Here is a 21,263-nt window from a genome sequence, read left to right as displayed (position 1 = left end):
CTGTGCCCCTCCCTGAGGCAGGCACTCGCATTGCTAACACTTCTCCCTTCAAAACACCAGAGTCATCACCAAGAAAAATCCTATCACAGCCTCAAAATACGACATGATGTGACTCCCTTCTACGTCTTGGACTTCATCTTCTATAATGTCCCCCTTCCTCAAATACACCAATCACATCATCCCTCAGACCTTTGCACTTGTTATTTCTTCTGCCTGAAATGCTCTTCTTCAATGTAATCACTCACCTTCTTCAGACCTCTATTCAAATGTCACCATATAGAGAGTCCTCCCCGAAAAGGTATTTAAAAACTCTATCCCCTTGACTTTCCAGGTGGAGCTAGTGGTAAAGAACCTGCCTGCCAATGTAGGAGACATAAGAGATGCAGGTTTGATCCCTGGGTTGGGAAGAACCCCTGGAGGAGAACCCCTCGGCATAGCAACCGAGTCCAGTATTCTTGTCTGGAGAATCCCAATGGATAGAGGAGCCCGGTGAGTTGCAGTCCATAGAGTCAAAAAGAATTGGATATGACTGAAGTGATTTAATGCACACACATGCACCCCTTACCCAGCTTTATTCTTCCTTATTGTACTTACTATTCTCTGGGCTACCGGAATATTTATTTATATATTGCCTTCTTCCCCATTAGAATACATGTTCCATGTGGGGGTGGGGGGACAGGACTTTGTCTTTTTTACTCAGTGTTATATCTTCAGAAGAGTTACAAGATACAAAGTAGACACTCAGAAATTATTGTTTGAATAGATGGAAGATAACAGGATATTTAGCACCTGACTCTTATCCTGGTGAGCCAGTCTTGAAATAGAAAAAGTACCTTAGGAGACAAATGGTTTTCTGCATATAGTCCATCAGACTTGCTGGGCATGCTTTAAGCATTATATTCTTATGCAATTTAATGAAAAGGCAGATAGAGTCCTCACATAAATAGTGTCTCCGGTCTGGGCATCAGAACAGGAGTGCCAGGGGTGGAATTAACACATCTCATCTGAATGTAAATACAATCGTGTATTCTACTTCTGGAGGATTATCTTAGAAGGAGTAGAAGGCATTAGGTAGCTGAAAGATGGTCCAGATTGGTCTAATTGAACTAAATCTCACGTTCCAATCCTTAAGTGTTCAGTGCACACACTTGTGGTTTAGCAAGCTTGGGGCAGGGTAATAACTCAAAATGTCACTTTCTTTTATTTGGAGTAAAGCTATTGAGAAAGATAAAACTGATCATGTTTCACTTAAGCATATAAATCCCTGGTGTGCATACATGTGTGAGTGTGGGTGTCTGAGAGACAGAGAATGTTAGCTGACCTCTGAAACTTGATTCCAACTTACATTTATGGTCACCTTCTGCAGAGACACTCTAAGCTGTACCCAATCTCACTCAAACCCCATATAATCCCCATATTGGTTGATGTTGTTCCTTTGGTGAAAAGAACTTACTTCCTGCCACTTTCTGTCTTTCTATACTTCACTCCAGTTCTCTCCTTACTCAACTCCTCTAGGCTTTATGTTCATATCCAATTCTTTTCTAGGCCCCACTCTTCTCCTTGTAAAATGTGATAATTACACCTAAACCTAAATTGCCATGAATATCAAATAACATAATCTAAAAGACTTCCATGGCGGTCCAATGGCTAAGACTCTGAGCTCCAGATACAGGGGGCATGGGTTTGATCCCTGGTTAAGGAACTAGATCCCGCATGCCACAGCTAAGTTTGCATGCCACAACTAAAGACACATCTTACAGCTGCAACGAAGACCTGCCACAGCCAAATAAATATTTAAATAATATAATCTAAGTAAAAACTCAGGATGGGCCTTCTTTGTGACTACTCTATGTCATACTCCACCTCAAGATTCCCACCACAGCAAACACTTTCTTTCCTATAAACTCCACCACTCTTTGCACTTAGTTATGGCAACTGCTAATGCTTTATGGTTATTTTGAGTAATAATATTCTATCTCCATCTGATCACAACCCTAGAGAGCAAAGACAACACCCCAATAGCATCCCACACAGCAATTTACATACACACAGTAGGAGATGAATTAAGCTCCCGGATTTTAGTAGGTTCAAATCACCCTCAGTGTTCCTCCATGACTCTTTACGTGACATTTGAATAGCACTTTATTCTTTTCAAAAGTCTTTTCATTAAGTATATCATTTGAATTTTTAAATAATTCTAAGAAGTAAGAATGAATTAGCAATAATCCCATTTTATGGATGCACTTAATTGTGATCTGTGGAGTTGAAATAATACCCCTGGGATCACATAGTAAGTGAGTAGCAGAGTCAGAGCAGACAGTACATTTTGGGCCCTCTTTCTGTATCACAACAAGACGGTGCTAGGGATACACTAGTGAGTAAAGTGACCAGTGGTTCTAGATCAGTGCTTCTCAACTAGGGACAATTGTGCCCTCAGGGGACATTTAGCCATATAACTAATAATTGTAGGGTGGTAAAAACAGGGTACCAATACCTGACTTTCTGCTTAAGAATTGGAATTACCTAATCCAAGTTCAGTGTGTTTACCACCAACTAAGGGATTCAGACCCAAAGAACAAATGTCCTTCTTCAAAAATAGATGCCCTTCTTCCAGCAGTGGAAATATCAGTGATTCAGGATCACTCAGTTGAAACATTAGCGCATCTGACACACCAAGACAGCTTGAAGCATAGGGGATGTCATTGATCGAATTTAAATGTTGAATATAATGATGAGGTTATTTTCTTTCCAAATCCCTTCCAGTCATGCTTATTACCTTAAGGAGAAGGACTCCATCGGCCTTTCACAACTCTTCATTACTCACTAGCTGCCATTTTAGGCTGAGAGCAGACCTCAGGCTCAGAACCACTGCAGGTCACAGCCTCTAGCTAAACTTGAATCCATTTAACCTGCTTTTTTTTTTCAATTGCATTTTTGCCCAATTATCTTCTATTTATGATAAGTGACACTGGTTTCCAATTTATAATAATAAGGATACAAGGCTTCATGCTTAAACAGATAGGCCTTTAAATAAAAATATAAATCCACTAAAAAAATTAAATACAACATGGTACAAATGATCCACAGGCGTACCTTAAACTGGGCAAGTGATACAGGAATGAGCACACCATTAATGACCCTGCTATTGTTACTTTAAGAAGGTTTTATTAAAGAAACCTGGTCCTATTCAGAGGCGAGCCTTCGCATTTGGCCTTGTGCGTCATCAGCCTCCAATTCATATATGTTTTAGTTATTACTACCAGTAAATCACACACTGTTCTATTTGGCAACCACTCAATAGTAAGCCATAAAAAAAAAAAAATCACCCTGCGAAGTAAAACAAATACTATAAACCTAAAGAAGGTAAACAAGCAGAAATGATAATCCAAATAACCTTATTAGTCAGAAAGTTGCGTTCTTTAAAAAGCTCAACAATACACACTCACCATTTATCTATATAAATGTGAAATCAGCTATATAAGAAAATGAAAAAAAGCCCTATGTACACTACTAATTAAAATATACACTTTATTTAATTATATTTAATTTAATCAGAGTGCTATCTCATAAGAATAATGGAAAGGAAATCAGTTGGTTTGAAAGAACTGCAAGGTAAAAATGGACACGAACTTTAGGCAAAATATTTACATTAAAATTACCTGTCTATGCTAAATCTCTCCAAAATTTTTTTTCTATTATTCAATTTTACTTATTCTGAAGATCTACTTTGGAGAAGTGATGCTTTGTTTCCACCAGTTCAAATTTCTCCAAACTTCATACTAAAAAAACAAAACCAAACGAAAAACAACTATGCAGAGTGTTCTGGGTTTGTTTTTGTGTTTTTTTTTTTGCTTGTTTCAAATTTCTCCTCAAAATCTTGTCATCTCTTTTATAAGCCTAGGTCTTGTGTATAACTGAACTCCTATGACTTATAAGACATAAGAACTAGTCATAAGAGTTTAACAAGCAAGGTATTCAGTAATTTACCATGAATTATAAATATACTTACATATTTTTCAGAATACAACAGGCATAAATTATTTCAAAGTATAAACTAAAAGTTACTGAAATTGAAAATTAGGGACAGTATCATCTACCAATTCATTCAGATATACTAAAGTCAGATCATATTAGTTCAGGTTTGTGTAAATCCAGAACACACACTCATACACACAGAGTTGTGGTAACAAAGTCCAAAATATGGTTAATCTTTCAGTTTGAAACTTCTTTCCACGATGGCAATCAAGCACAACATAACCAAGACTTCTAGACTGGAAAGCTACAGATCTCCCCAAGTGTTTGGCATACGAACAGCAGCAATTGAGAGAACAGCAATTAAAGAACAGATATTTACTAAATGCATATTATACAGGTGGCATAGCCCCTCACAGAGGATACAAAGATTGATTCATGTGAGGGTTCCTACTTTTCAGGAACTTATGTTCCCCTACACAGTCAAAAGACACACATGAAAAAGAAGACAGCATAAGACAGAAAGTGTTAAATAAATGGCAACACTGTGCTCTCAGAGCTCAAGATAGATCTCAATAAATGAAGTCAGGCCATTTGGCCCTGTACACATTTGCTCATGAAAACCCAAAGTTGAGCCATTAATCCCAACGTGTTCACTTTCACTTTCTTTCCTCTCATTAAACTTTACATTTTATTTATGATGTACTGACCCAAAGAAAGCAATCTCAGAAATGCCCTTTTAAAGAAGACAGACAGACAGCATTTACTTCTGGTCCCAGAGATATTTCCATTATGAAAGCAGATCTCCTGTTAAGTCCAAGAGGCCTTTCCAAAATGGGGGCATTGGGCAGGAAGGCTGGCAGATGACTAGAAGGAGAGTGTTTTGAGGTCAAACGGGCTGTGGTCCCCCTGTCTAACCACCCGGTCAGTCACAGCCAGCCTGCCAGCTCTGGTTACTAGGCAGTTTGCTGCTCTGTTGCTTAGTGACTTGAGCCTGCAGACCATCATTTCCAGCTGGCTCTACTGGAACCTAACCGTAATAGATTTGACTTGATCTTTTTCTTTAGACTTCAAGTCTTTCATGCCTTTTTCTCTGAATCACTGAAAATGAAATTATATTCTAATTGGTTTTGTCAGTCTTATTCTAAAACTACTCTATATCAGAATGTTTTCTGCTGACCTTAAAACCTTCCTTCTTCAAGGACATATATTTCACCTACACACACATATATTTTTATGGGAAAAAAAAGATGGCTACATTCATATGAGCTACAGGTGTTAAACAAGTAAACTGAGATTCCACATTAAGAAAAGGCTGTTTCTCCCCTTCTGTTAACTAACCACCATTTCGTAAAGTCATTGAATATCCATTGTTACAGGTTCCATATATAAGCAGGGTAGAGAAATAAATAAATGAGAACATGATTCTTAACCCAAAGGAAGGTAATGCTGAAAGAACACAGGATGGAGAGTTAGGCAAACCTTAGTTCAAGTTTTAAGTCAGTTCATTTCAAGGCTGTCTAGCTGAATGATCTTGAGTATGTACCAGTTTCCTTGGGACTCAGCATCTGCATATGTAGAATACAACTAATAATACTTAAATTCAAGCTTGTTTCTTTTGAAGGATTAATGTACATAAAGCATCTGACACACAGCAGGAGCTAAACCATTATTATATACGTGTGAAAGTTGCTCAGTCATGTCCAACTCTTTGAGACCCCATGGACTGTAGCCTGCCAGATTCCTCTGTCCATGGAATTCTCCAGGCCAGAATACTGGAGTGGGTAGCTGTTCCCTTCTCCAGGGGATCTTCCCTACCCAGGGATGGAATCCAGGTCTCCCGGCATTGCAGGCAGATTCTATACCATCTGAGCCACCAGGGTATTGTTAGAATAAGTCTCAGGTTATATAAAAAGGTGTGTTTTTATGAACCTAAGTTTTAATTCCAAAGTGAAATCAACCAATTCCTTCTGATATCGACTCAAGATCTCATTTTGAGAATAAGTACTTCGTTTGAAATAGTTAGACAGCCTTTATGTCCTTAAAATTGAATATGAAATTATTTTCTTCTGCTTTGTATATATGGTAGAAGAGATCGGTGTGTTAAGATGGTACATCATTGAAGATGCAGTAAAATTTTAAATTCAATTTTTTTTTTTACTATCCACAGATTTCCACATTTCTTACCCCAAATCATGGCTTCCAGATGGTGTTCTAGACTGAATACCATTCATCCTGAAGGCCCTGAAGCCTTTTTATGAGTCACATAATTATTAAACCACTCTATCCCCTGTTTTTACCCATGAGGTATACACCTCACTAACTTACAACAGCAAGTTGGAACTGGTTTTTAATTACTTATCTTAAATGTACTTAGTTTGTTATCACTTGGTAAATTTAATTAGTCAATTTTTACTTGTAAATATCAAATGGCTCTGTATCCATATGACTTATGAATAGAGTCTACAATTTTAAAAGGTTGGTAATTAAGGTCTAATATCGAGTGGCCACAGAATTGGAACTACATGACTTCTACTATGTTAAACTCCTCATGGTTTAAAACATGTTTTGCTTTGTTTTTTTTTTCCCCTCAGCAGCAAAACCATTTAAAAAATGACATAACTTTGCCACACTGGTGATAGTAAAGCTTCTTCCTGAAACTGCTACTTGAACAACAATTTTGGTAGTTTTCTGTTTAAGGAACAAAAAAATGTACTGAAGCTCCAAAGCTCAATTAATTCAGTAATCTCACAAGAGCTTTTTATTTATAAAGATATTTATATAAAGAATAACTTTAAAAATTATTTTAATGAACTTTGAGACAAATTTTTTTTAATTTTTTTTCTCATTCAGCATTTCTACCAAGTTTATTAGAAAGACTGTTTTGCTTGGAAGTAATTTCACCACTAGTAGAATGACTTTGGCACAGATACACTTAATATCTTTTCTATTTCTTTAAGATAAATGTCAAAGGTCACAGGAAGTACATATGCGTAATAAATTGCAATGTTACTTCATTGTTTACTTCACTGTCTTTAGTTACTATTTGTCACATTTTTATTTTTAAATGCTCAGTTGCTCAGTCCTATCAGACTCTTTGTAACCCCATGGACTATATCCCCACAGGCTCCTCTGTCTATGGGATTTCCCAGCCAAGGATACTGGAGTGAGTTGCCATTTCATCCTCCAGGAATTTCTTAAATATTACAAAGCGATTAACAAGTTCTTTAAGATGAATGTCTTCCTGAGGTTTTCTGATTTTAGGAAAGGTTAATCAGATTTTCAAAAGTTATAGTCACTTTTAACTTGCAGTGCCCCAGGATTTCCAGGGACACAGCCAGTTACACCAGGGACACAGTTCAGCCAACTGGCCCCACCCACCCTGCTGGCATTACTTCCTGTTGTGCATCTCAGAAACTCTCCCCCAGGAAACTTCCTCCTCACCTCCTTGCATCACACTACCCAGAGCCCACCTGTGAGTTCCCAGCTCCACAGGCAGCACCAGCAATGCCCTTCTCTGGGTATCACCACTATAAGTGATGGAGAAAAGATAACCTTAAAGTTAAGATGGGCAAACGACAGAGTTGGAACAAAGGAGAGAGTTCTCAAATAGAGTCTCTAAATAACAGCTTTGAAAAACTACTTGGGTGTGTGTGGGTGTTTGTGAATGGGGTTGTGTTTGTGTTGCACCTATAAACTCTCTAAATGGCTGGATTTCTTCTTTGTAGGTGATAAAGGGTTTCTGGCCTATTCTGTAACTTGAATAAAATTTATAGTGTATTTCTCTCTTAAACAACAACCAACCATTAAAAGCAACTATAGTTGCTGAAGAAATCATGACTCAAGAAAGCAAATTTTCACTTTTAAGCATGATCAATATTTTTTTTTAAGGCATGAGCAATTTTATATCCAAAGCCAATGCCCAGTAAAGTTTATAATGAGCAAAAGTTATGGCAAAAAAAAAAAAAAAAACTTATGTAGCTCCCTAAAAATCTTTTAAGATTTTCTAAAAGCCTCCTAAAAAAGGCCTTTCAAAAATCCACCTAAAGGAATTGTTTTGTTGTTTAAGGATGTTGCTAAGTGCTTTTTCTACCTTTGGATACATTGTAATTACACACACACACACACACACACACACACACACACACACACGTAACAGATATTTTAAAGACAAGACACGTATTACCTGGACAGTATCTTGCCTGAAGAAATCCTATTGCCTACTACACACTCTAGAACACTTTCCTTCATTTGGTGTATAGAACCCAGGGTAAAGTGAGGAAAAAACATGAAAAATACAAAGATATTCCTGAAATAAACTTACACTGAAAGTTTTCTTCTCCAGAAATTTCAGTGATGTTTATGCTGACATAAGAGGGAATTCCCTACACTGATGAAAACAGAGCCTCATCTGTAATGACTAGACCACAAGGTACTAGATATTAAGTAAAAATGGAAAAAAAAAAAGTGGTGAGAAGTATGAACACAAGAGGGTCCTAACCTGACACACGGCATCAGATGGAGCACCAGCACTCAATGAACATTAGCTAGGGATGTAATTGTTACTTAAAGCTTTGTCCCATCCATGAAAAACTGACAGGTTAACCATTTTAAAATGAGGTGGTTGTTATTTAGTCACTAAAGTGAAAGTGAAAGTTGCTCAGTCATGTCCAACTCTTTGTGACCCCAAGGACTATAAAGTCCATGGAATTCTCCAGGGCAGAATACTAGAATGGGCAGCCTTTCCCTTCTCCAGGGGATCTTCCCAATTCAGGGATGGAACCCAGGTCACACTGTGGGCGGATTCTTTACCAGCTGAGCCACTAGGGAAGCCCAAGAATACTGGAGTGGGTAGCCTATCCCTTCTCCAGGGGAATCTTCCTGATCCAGGAATTGAACCGGGGTCTCCTGCATTGCAAGATTCTTTACCAGCTGAGCTACCAAGGAAGTCCTTTGGTAACTAAGTCACATCCTGCTTTAAGATTCAGCCTGAGCAAGACTGGATTAATGGACACATAATAAAGGAAATATTAGCTTATAATGACCCTCATTAAGTGTCTGTCCCTATGCAAAATACTTTAATTTACACATAAATGTACTTAATAAAACCACAACACGAAGTGAATACTATTATGAATCCCAGGAAACTGGGTACCAGTGAAATAAGCCTATATTAAGTAACTTGTTCAAAATCACACAACTAGTAAATGGGAAGTCAAATTTTAATGTAAGTAATCTGACTTCTCAGATACTCTCTGTCCAAGGGTCACATGGCACATGGAGTATTGTGTCTTTTTCATAAACTACTTTTTAAATAGGTTATGAAAATCCAAATGAAGCCTGGTTAAGAACAACCAAGATCAACCTGATAAATACAGCATCAGTTCAGTCGCTCAGTCGTGTCCAACTCTTTGCGACCCCATGAACTGCAGCACGCCAGGCCTCCCTGTCCATCACCTACTCCCGGAGTTCACTCAAACCGACGTCCATCGAGTCAGTGATGCCAACCAGCCATCTCATCCTCTGCCGTCCCCTTCTCCTCCTGCCCCCAATCCCTCCCAGCATCAGAGTCTTTTCCAACGAGTCAACTCTTCACATGAGGCGGTCAAAGTACTGGAGTTTCAGCTTTAGCATCATTCCCTCCAAAGAAATCCCAGGGCTGATCTCCTTCAGAATGGACTGGTTGGATCTCCTTGCAGTCCAAGGGACTCTCAGGAGTCTTCTCCAACACCACAGTTCAAAAGCATCAATTCTTCGGTGCTCAGCCTTCTTCACAGTCCAACTCTCACATCCGTACAGGACCACTGGAAAAACCATACCCTTGACTAGACGGACCTTTGTTGGCACAGTAATGTCTCTGCTTTTAAATATGCTATCTAGGTTGGTCATAATTTTTCTTCCAAGGAGTAATAAACATGAAATAACTTAGGGTTTTTAGTTAAGAAAAGAGAAGAATTTTTAAAAAGCATGATAACACTGACTATGTTGATTAATGGGCTTATCAAGATGAATAGAGTAAGGTCCTGGCTCTCCGATGGGTTACTCCAAGCTTCTTGCCTTGGTCTAAGTTATGGAAGACACGAGAGACTGAAGCTGTGGGGTTTCCAAAGCAGATCCAGGAACCAAGAATGGCAGGGAAGGAGATTTCAGTTGTATATAAGCAAGGACTTCCCAGTCAATAGACTTGTCAAAACACAGAATTGCTCTGTATGATCCTCATCCAGGAGGTCTGCAGAAATGTTCATCACAGACATTACTCTACAAACTCAACTATGGTATAGAGGGAGAACCAATAGCCATTAGCACATTGTGACTGACACGGGCTGGCCATTACCCACATCTGTTTTACCTTGTGGCTCAGCTGGTAAAGAATCCACCTGCAGTGCAGGAGACCTGGGTGTGATCCCTGGGTTGGGAAATCTCCTGGAGAAGAGAAAAGCTACCCACTCCAGTATTCTGGCCTGGAGAATTCTATGGACTGTATAGTCCATGGGGTCCCAAAGAGTCGGGACACGACTGAGCGACTTGCGCTTTTTTTTTGGGTAACAGGACTGAGATAGGTTTCCCAGCCTCCTTTGAAGTTAGATGTGGCCACAGAACTGACTTCTTTCTGGGGAATCCTGGGATAAGTAATGGGTGCAATTCTAGGCCTGCCTTATAAAAACTCACCAATGCCATCTTCTGTGATCTTCTCCTCTGATTCAGTGGAGCCCAGCAAACTTGGAAACCATGTGTTACTAATAGAGGAACCATAAGATAATAGGACCCGGGGTCCCTGAGCTACCCAGGTCAGGCTAGCTCCCCACAAGAAGCAGAAGCAAGAAATAAATATTTAGTGTCAGTCCACTAAGATTTGGGGAGTATGTTGTAGAGCAAAGTGATTATCTTAACCAGATCCTTTCTAATGTGATTTTATATATATATATATATATATATATACTGTAGTATAAGTAATTTGAAACCAAGGAATAGCTCTTGTTCAACTTTGTAATCAGTAGGTACAAGATAAACACTTCGGATTCAGTAGGTAGTAAACATATGCATATTGAATGGAAGGGAGTACCAGGCATAGGAAACAACATTCTGAGGCAGGTGTGTAATTAAATGACTATCTAATTGAAGAGGAGGAGAGGATTTGAGCATGGTGTTGGTAGTGGCAGCAGTTTAGATATCAATATGTATTTGTGTGTGTGTGTGTGTATAATCAGCACAATTTGGAATATATTTTAAAAATTCTGGGTCATGCTTAGTCCAATAGTGAGAGCACAGATGGAATGATATTTGTCAAAAGACGCCCATGGGTATTATGAACATCTTGGGTCTTGTTGAACCAATAAGGAAAATGTGAAGTACTCTTTCCAACCGCCCTGCCGGATGCTTTTTCCATGAGGGATACTGTCTGCCCTCAAGTTACTGAGAACTGATATCACGATTTTTCTTTCTCATTTCCATTGCTCTTTCGACATCTCCTTCATCTGGTGGAGACACCACAACGAAGGATTGGCAGAAATTGTGCTCTTGGAGCTTCTCCAAACAGCATCAGAAAAGGAAGTGCCAGAAATTTCAAAAGAAAGCCTGTTTTCATGAGATTTCCTGCCTTCCTTACATCTCAACATGTCCAAATAGTTCCGATAACCTTCAGTTGAACTTGAGGTTGCTTCACTCCAACAGAAATGAAGTGTCTGCGTGGAGGCTTACCCATTCAGCAACAGGTACACTTTAGGAAGTGTATCTCAACCAAAAGGGACAGCACATGCCCAGATTCTGGCTCTGACCCTTTCTGAACGCCAGCCAGCTCTCCTGTTCAGGCACTTGATACTTCATCTCAAGCCATCCCTCTCCCTCAGAGCATCTCCCAGAGTTCACCTATGCCTTTCAATCACTGCTTATCTCTGACAAATTTTTTTCACAAATATCTCCCTGAAAGAGAAGTCATCCTTCTTCATCATTTTTTTAAGATGGAAAAATTCAATGTTTGTCTTACCTCTTTTAGGAGCCTTATATCTAACTAAACTTAGAAACACCACTTAGTTAAAATCTTGGGGACAATAAGAACACTTCCCAGATCAAAGATCTAGCTATTTAAAATGACAATTCTAAGGTCAGACATTTCTTTGGGTGGGGAATGCCTTTTATTTCCTTTGTTGGCTGTTTTCATCTCTGACATGAATGCATGCCTGGGTAGGGTCATGTTGCTTAAGTTTAGATTTTGATTCTTTTCCTTTTATTGTTGCTTCTTTCCTAGAAGTCTTGATTCTGGATTTATTTGGGGGGGGGTGATTCTGTTTTGTTTTATCCATTCCTAGTATACTTTCTCATGTTCTGTGAAAAAGCTGTATAAAAATCAGTTTCTATTTTTTTTCTATTCAGTCAGTCACTACTTTTTTTGTTATGCCTGTTTCCTTCATCATAATTAATATTCATTTTGCCAAAACATGGAGTAGTTTATAGAACTTACTACTGCCTAAAATTAACCAACTGTGTATCACAGATCCCTCTTTCTCTGATCATAGCCTAGAATTGCCTCTTCTCAGGCAGAAACACAATAAGCTCACGCAATGATTTATTTTAATATTTGTTTTATGACAGCATGAAAATACCAAGAATTGTCTAGACACCTAGCTGGCACCATACGCATGAAATAAAGTAACCTATTACAGCAGATAAAAACATGCATATAGCAAATAAAAATACTGACAAAACAGTCAAATAATTCATATGCAAAGAACAGAGCAATATTGCCAAGTACCAGCTTGAAACTTTTTGCACTGGCATTCCTAAACCCACTGAAAAGACACGTTGAGATTACAAATATATTAAAGTCAGTAGCTAGGAGGGGTTTTACTGGGACACACTATTTTACACACCCACCCACACACACGCTCCATACACATCTCTGTTGAATCGGGGGGTCATGCAGGAAAGAGAACAAACTACGATTTTCTTCTCTCCTTTCTGGTCTTTTTCCCCCCTAGGCTGTTGCAGGATCTGGCAGGGCTACTAGCTTAGGAATCAAAGAAACGCCACCATGTCAGTATTGGAAAAAAACCTGCATTCTTATTTGACATCTGGAATCCAGTTTTCTTGTAGGAACTTGCAATAGGAATTGAACTTGGAGCACCACCCATGTCAAAGACTCCTATTACCAATCTCAAGGATTTCAGCCCTGACTTGGACATCTGTGGGATTTATACTAAGGTAGATTATTTCCGATAAATCATGGGTGAGGAGTGAAGACGGTCCTCCACTCTCCTTCCTTCCCCTAAAGTGAAAGGCAGGAGGCGCAAAAATCACCCAGGGGCACCTGGCCACCATGTCTGCTCATCCGAGCAAACCTTACCACGTATGTGCCACGGTGAACCGCCGCTGTTTGGGGATGTTGCTACTGAGAAGCATCCTGCGCAGGAGCCTGGGGGAATTTCTCGGCGAAATCACGGGTGAGGGCTTGGGAGACACCGATTTCCTTGAGGTCTTGGACTTCTCGTGCTGCAACAGGTTTTCCCGCAAGGATTTCACAAGATCCTCGTTCAGCCAGGGGTTTGGACAATGCGGATTATCCACTTCAGGGACTGTTAAAGTGTCCGGGCTTGTCGTCTGCTGAGCCATTTTCGCGGTCAACTTTGTACACTTGGCAGTGATCCAGGGCAACGTGGTTGCCTGGCCTCCTTCCAGTGACTGCCTCGCTCGGCTCCCGGGCAGAGGTCCGGGGAAGCAGGTCGGAATCAACCGCTGCTAGTTCATTCGGCCGCCTGCCTCAGTCTCTCGGCGGAGACGGGGCTGGGAGCAGGGGAGGCCAGTGCACTCCACGGCGGAAGCCTCGCGAACGTCACCCCTCCTCTGCCGATCCCCTGCCAAGGCTCACCGCCGAGCTCGCGGGGCAGAGGAACATGGAGGGAAGCCACGGCGAGCGAGGCTTTTGTCAGCGCTACGAAACAGCCTGCTAAACTATTGGAACTAATGCGCCGCAGCTGCTCCAGCGACTTCTGCTTATGTACAGAAAACGTCCGGGGCGGGGGGTGGGGGGGGGCGGTTAGGGCTTAACCATCAGATGCCTGCTGCCCGTTGTTTGGCCAGTCTTTTCATTTGCTTATTCCTGAATCCACAGGAAAGAAAAACTTTGAACTTGGCCTTCCTCTCCCGCAAGGTCTATTTATCTCCCTTAGGTCCCCGTTCATAAAAGAAATTGCTAGTCCCTCGGTTTTTATAAGGGGGGAATAAACAAACAGGAGTTAGACAAGGAGAAATAGTTCCCTGTTTGCTCAGCTCCATCTGATGGTCCTTGGAAGACAAATCCCAAGAGGAGAAAATGGACTCTTTCTTTTCCTCTTTCTGTCTAGTTAGAAGCCAAACAAAAGGTTTCAAAATACTACATATGGAACCCATCACAGGTTGCGTCGTTTAGCCTAATGAAGGCCCTTTCAAAGCGTGGAACAACACAGTTATAGCCCCAAATGGTATTTGTTGTATCTTTGCATTTAAACTGATGACACTCCAGAGGAACAGACCGCTTTCATATGGGGATTTAAAAATGATTTTTAAAGTTTCAATCATTGCTTATGGTATAGACATTTTATTCAACTATAAAAGATAAATCTAGCTTTCTGGCTTTCCATAGTCATTTCCTCAGTTGTTTTTAATATAAGATTTTTATGTGTGATCAGAATAGCTTCTACAAACTCACTCAAAGTGGGTTTAAAATTGAAGAAATTATTTCTTGCCTACTTAGTTTGCTACTGAAAAGAAGAATTAAATATTACAATTCAAGTAAGTAGGTAATAAAGCCTGTTAAATCTCATTATATGGCCACCAGAAGTACAAGCTTCAGATATGCATTTGAAAGGGAATTCAAACCTTTGATTATAGATGTCCCCAGCAGCCTAGTGATGCTACAGACAGTTCAAGATGGAAATCAAAGCACATTTCTCAGGATCTAATAATATTTTTTAAAACACAATAACTTAAGAAGGAGTTAGGAAAGCCATTCAGATAAAATGGAAAACAGAGTAGTCTGATCCAGTTATTTTTTGGTTTCTATAATTACTGTTAGGTGGATTCTAAAAGTTCCTCCTATTTCCTTCCTTGGGTGTTCCACATGAAGTTTTAATTCCTTGCATTTAAAATGTTACAGAAAAGGATACTCTGAGGATCTGACCATATAAGCCCAGGGCCACCATTTGGTGTACCTATAATAATTTAACAGTACACATGTACCTTGACTTCATCAGAAAATTTGGTATATGTAATGATTAAAATGATACCAAATTTCTGAAAAATGGGCTGAGGGCCTGACAATTACATTAGAAGTTGTACAAAACAGGAGTACCTGCTTACATTCAAAGAGATCGTAATTTAATGGAAAGGACTACACTATGCTCGGAAAAAGACACCAGAACATCTACAGAGTGAAATTATCAGGCGCAGAAAAATAACAATGAGAATGGTGTGCATGAGTGAAGAGAGAATGCCGAGTGCAATACAGCTTGAAGGGAGGGAATCAACAATTAATGGAAAGGAAGTTAACACAAAAGACCACTCCGAATGAGGGATTAGAACATGAAAATACAATAAGGAATTAGTAAGCAAGTCTTGTTCAAGACTAAAAACAAATGAAGTTAGTAGATATAAAACCTATTCAAGCTTGTAGATATAAAAAGTTCAGATAACAGGATAAAGTGAAGGGGAAAAAAAACCCAATAAGTAGTAAACCAACATGACAAAAAGAAAAAAAAAAAAAATTGCCACTCTCTAAAGACTTGTTTCATTCAACACTGATGGGTATATTTGTACTAGGTACTCTATGGAGTGTCTAGGATATTACGATATTTAAAGGTAATCGATCAAGTGCAAAGCAGTTGACAGGACAAAGTGTAGCCCAGGTACCCAGAGGAGAGCCTGGAAACTGGAGATATTTAAAAGGCTGGCTTTAAGTAGACAAAAGTGTTGCTCAGTGACCAAATAAAGGTATTGATAGGACTGAGAATGCTATGGGATCTATATTGGGACATTCATTGAGTTCAGAGGATTCTAGGTTCTAGGGTTTGCTTTCAGTGACCTTTCCTTAAGAGGAGTAAAATATTTACAAGCTATTCTTCTCATATTTGGCCTGTAATGTGGATGCTCAAAGACACTGGGCACTTTGTAGATAATCACAACTAAGCTAAAATAGAAGATATAAGACTATTCTATTAAAAAAAACTCATTGAGAATCATGGTTAAACATGGACTAAGAACAGAGGCATTTGGCAAGTCTCCCATTACTTGGTGCATGTTAAAAGATTCCATTGTAGAAGAAGAGTTGGCTACCTCTATACAGGTGCCCATTTTCTGTCATTATTTGTTCAATTTCCTGACATCTACAATTACCTTCCTGAATGCCCCCCAATGATATATGGCATGCATGCTCCTTTTTGAAAATAGGATTAATTTTGTTTTGAGAATTATTTGCCACCTCCTTGAAATAGCTTGCAAGATCCTGCAGTGTTACAAAATCATGCTTGAAAATAACTGCCTTAGGAAGCACAAATTGTAAAGTTTTGATGATAACCAGGTGAAGGAGGTTTGGATAAATAGGCAATTCTCTTTATAATAATGCAGAAGGTCAGGGGAACTCTTCCAACAGGAGGACTACAGAGCTTGCTTTTTCCTTTTTTTTTTTCAAACAAAATCTTTTCAAAACTAGCTGCCAGAAACTTTTCTGAAAAACACAGTACTGTGACAACCAAATAAGGCCTTAGATTTTAACGAGTGGAAATTTGAAAGTGGGGCACAATGTTTTGATAAAAGCACCCACGCCTAGAACAGCAGATAGCATCTCAACTTAATAAAAACTTTCCTAGATACCTTTCTGTGGATTTTCAAAATCTGTTTTTTCAGGTTTTTGGAATCCTTGAAAGCATTTGTATAATTCATAAGCAGCAACACAAATAAGAAATAAGATTTGTACAGGTTATGGGACAAAGACTTAAAAGTGTGCCTTTGCCTAGGTAAAAACAAACAAGGCTGGATTTCTCACAATTCAAAGGGAGCAATGGTGCAGCTAATTCAAAAGAATGGATAAATTAAAATGAGTTATACTCAACTACGGAATGCATTGTATACTTCTCCCAACCACGTTTTAGTTAAGTAAACAGTGCATTAAAATGAGACTGCTTTTCATATTTTCATATTGTCTAGAGGATGTGGTCCATGGAAATTATCTGATAGTGGGAGAGATTATGTTGTTTAACAGTTAAGAACATATGTATGGAACTCAAAGCATGTTTTGAACCCCAGCTATGATATTTACTAGCTGTGTACTTCACTTGTCTATGGCTTAGTTTCTCATGTGTGAAATAGAATGAGAATAATAGCTATTGCATAAGAATACTGCAAAGATTTGATGTGTTAATACTCATGATACAAAGTATATGAAGACAGCTTGGTACAGAGTAAATACCCAGTAAATGAAACCTGTCACTCAGTGATACAAGGAACTTACAGATATTTACACTTAGTAGATAGCAAGTTTGTGCCAGGGTCTTTCGTTTGATTCTTGTAATAACTCTTAGGGTTTTATGTCATTAACATTATTTTACCAAAGAGAGCATAAGGAGGAAAAATAACTTACACAAAGTCATTATTTCAACAATGCACAACAGAGTTTTGTCCATGAAGTGCCAGGGTCTCTTATTTTAATTCTATATCAAATCACCCCAAAAGGAAAGCAAATTCAGTATTTAAAATTGATGATGGAAAATAGAAATCTGAGTGCCCTGAGCTCCTGGCTTAATTAACACTAAATTCTTTCCTTGGCTTTACTCAGGACATACACAGTGACAACCCGTAAAACATGCCAAGTCATGAAATTCTTACAAAGCCATGTTATTCAAGTGAGGGCAGATCGAGGTGGAATTCCTCAGTGTTTTTTCATCTATGTGCCTATGTACCTTCGATATTAAGGTGTTTTCATTTGAATTTCAAATGAAATGGTAGTTTTCTACTTTACAAAATAATACATTCTAAAATCATTTTATATTTTTATTTTAATATATATTAACATATATAACTAAATTATATAAATATATATTTTATATTTTCCTTGTGATTATTTTTATTTAGAATTTATTCTTATGATAAAATTATGTTATCCTTGTGAACAGTGTAGAACAAGGCTTTCAAATCATCATTATCATTGAACATTTATTAGGTACTGGGCTGCTTAGTGGAGATTAAATACAGTAAAGTATCTATTTGAAAATAGTAGATATATACAAACCCTGCCATAGAGAAAACAAATGATAAGTATCAAACTAGTAATAAAAACAATCAGTGCCTCAAAGATTTAAAGGAGTAACTAAAATATATCTAGACCAATGGAACAATAACTCAAAAAAGGAGCAGGACTTAAATTAGGCCTTGAAAGAAAGTGCATGTGGAAGAAGAATAACATGATATTTTGGGGAGTGAGTAGTCTAGGGGAGGTGAGAGATGTTGGATTTTTAGACTCCTGTGGAAGAGTAAAAATTATCTATTTTGGATGTAGCTAAATAATATATAGAGAGATTTAAATAAGATAAATTTGGTGACATTATATATTATAATTTGGAGATGGGTGATTCTGAAGGCTGTTTATCTTCACAGTTCTGTTTCAATATAAATTTGTGTAGAAATAGAAGAGGCTGATCACATGAGAATAAGAAGGATTTACTGCTTAAAGCAAATTGTAATATAAAGTGGAACTATATGTAACTTTGTTCTGTATTTTCCAAGTCTCCTGTACATGTGTTATCATACTTTCATAATTTAAAAAAGAAAGAGAAAAAATAATCATAATCAATTATATAGTTCATCTAATTAAGTGTAGTTCACCTAAATCAATCATTCAAAGGCTGTTAATGTAAAAAAAGACATCTAGGGCTTATTGAACAAAAGAAATATAATTGCTTGATTTATATTAGAGCTACATTTTGCACAGACAATGTCTTTTTTCAAGCTCAATTCATTTTAATAGAAAGATTACATGGGCTTTGTTTCTAGATTAAATCTAGTCAATGGGCTTACCCCCCACCCCTAGATTAAAGCTAAATGTTAGAGATCTATCTATTGACAGAGTAAACTAACATTTAATTTGAAAGATAAGTTACCTTTTTATAGGCACAACTTATACCAGCCACATTTATACAGCATGTTCATTTTATTTCTGAGAAAAAAATAATAATAAACCTGCAATACAGTTTAAGTAAGATTCTTTCCTTTTCTCTTGATACAGTCACCTAAAAAAGCTTCCAATACTAGAAAAGAATTTTTCTTGATTACTCTGCTAAAATGAAACACTAGAATGTTCTAAGTATTAGCCAAACTTCAATAAAGAAAATAGGGTCTGATGGTCACTAAAATTTTAGTACAGTATCTGGTATTTCTGGGCCTTCTTTCAATGAGAAGAATAGCTAGCCATTTTTGCCTTTAACTTGCAGACCAAAAAATCCCCTATTCTACTCTGTCTATAGTGGATTATCCCCTAGCACACTGAATGAGCAATTCTCTAGATTTTACAAAACAAAATGCCCTAAGTGCAAGCACTTTGCATCACTACTTAATTTGGTCATTGTGATCACTCTAATGAGGCAGGCCCTACTGCCTTCATTTTAAAGTTGAGAAAACTGAGGCACCAAAATTAAAAAAAACTTCCTTAAGGTCATACATACCCAGTAGATAATAGAGTTGGGATTTTAAAGCAGATCAAGAACAGGGCCCATGCATGTAATCACTGCAATAGACTGCCTTTGTGTGTTTTTAAAAAATGTCAAGTAAATTAATAAGATATTCTCAGTAAAATGACACCCCACTCCAGTACTCTTGCCTGGAAAATCCCATGGATAGAGGAGCCTGGTAGGCTACAGTCCATGGGGTCGCTAAGAGTCGGACACAACTGAGCGACTTCACTTTCCCTTTTCACTTTCATGCATTGGAGAAGGAAATGGCAACCCACTCCAATATTCTTGCCTGGAGGATCCCAGGGACTGGGGAGCCTGGTGGGCTGCCGTCTATGGGGTCGCGCAGAGTCAGACATGACTGAAGCGACTTAGCAGTAGCAGCAAAATGAGTTCACACAATTTGATATGTACAAACTAATATCTACAAAATATTTGTCACAAGTTTTTGAAGTGAAAGTATGTCCACTTTTAAAGTAAATGTATCTCCAACCAATGCCCATTAGTAATGGTATTTTGAGTCTCTGACAGGTATTTCTTCATAACCAAAGATCTCCAAACTCGCCAAAATTGTCCATTGTATTACAAACAAGATACTTTCCAAAGCACAAATGAACTTGGGTAGACCTTCAGAGCCTTTTGCTGTTTTTGTCCACATAAAGACATGTTAGTGAACAAAATTCAACATGTTTCCCAAGCTCACAGTAATAGAATACAGTAGTGATCTAGTCAAATCTCAACACCAAGGAATAAATTTCCTCATCTCATTTTTCAGTCTCTGTATCCATCCCCCACTGATCCCAGGAAAGGAGTTTTAAAGTCTTTCTCTAATTAGCATAATATAACTAGAAAGCCTCCCTCTGACCCTGACACATAACATCTGTTTTAGTCCTTCTGTTTTTTGGATATGGTTTTTAGGAGACAAAAGTTATTTCATGGAAAGTCCATGACACAGAGGTTTATAATTGTAGCTGGAGACTTGTTTTTTTTTTTTAAGTTTAACATATTTAGACAATGATCCCTCATAACTAAATTGTTTTTAGAGATGATACTTTTTATACCTAACTGTAAGAAGCCTTCTGAAACTTAGTCATTCATGTGGGATGCTTTACAAAAGACATCACAGAAACTGGAGTTTTGGTCCCAGTTTTGTAATTAGCCGACTAAGTCACCTTGGCATAGTGGTAAGGAATCTGCCTGCCAATGCAGGAGACCAGGGTTCGATCCCTGGGTTGGTTGGGAAGATCCCCTGGAGTAGGAAATGGCAACCCACTCCAGTATCCTTGCCTGGAAAATCCCATGGACAGAGAATCCCAGCAGGCTCCAGTCCACGGGGTCATAAGAGTTGGACATGACTGAGCATACACATAAGTCACCTTGAACAAGTTACAAGTCACTTTTACAGGAACTGAGCTCTCTAGTTAAGAGTCTTATAATTTGACTAGGGTTTTAGAATGCTAAATAAAGAAAACTATATGCTGTCTTCAATAGCAAGTTTTAGTTGCCACTGAAGAAAAACTGTTATCAAGCGCATTCTGAGGCACTACGGCCTCTTGCATTTGCATGGAGTGATGGTATGTGCCACAGATGGTGTTTTAAAGG

General features: G+C 38.4%; 1 protein-coding gene across 13 annotated transcripts in view; it reads right to left on the bottom strand.

Moving 5' to 3' along the window:
- Positions 1-21,263, bottom strand: part of PDE4D (phosphodiesterase 4D) — a 1,602,952-nt gene that overhangs the window by 796,661 nt on the left and 785,028 nt on the right. Inside the window, exon 1 of one of the 13 annotated variants that reach the window (XM_019982752.2) lies at positions 13,313-13,947. The exons of the other annotated variants lie outside the window; for them this stretch is intronic. Within the exon in view, the coding sequence (XP_019838311.2) occupies positions 13,313-13,578 (266 nt within the window). The 5' untranslated portion in view covers positions 13,579-13,947. Of the gene's footprint in view, positions 1-13,312; positions 13,948-21,263 lie in introns of those variants that run through there. 13 annotated transcript variants of the gene reach the window in all.

The sequence above is a fragment of the Bos indicus genome, chromosome 20 (genome assembly GCF_029378745.1).
Source record: "Bos indicus isolate NIAB-ARS_2022 breed Sahiwal x Tharparkar chromosome 20, NIAB-ARS_B.indTharparkar_mat_pri_1.0, whole genome shotgun sequence".
In the NCBI taxonomy this organism is placed as follows: Eukaryota; Metazoa; Chordata; class Mammalia; order Artiodactyla; family Bovidae; genus Bos; species Bos indicus.
The sequence above is the reverse complement of the archived record's forward strand: the minus strand, read 5'-3'. Positions and strand labels throughout refer to the sequence as shown.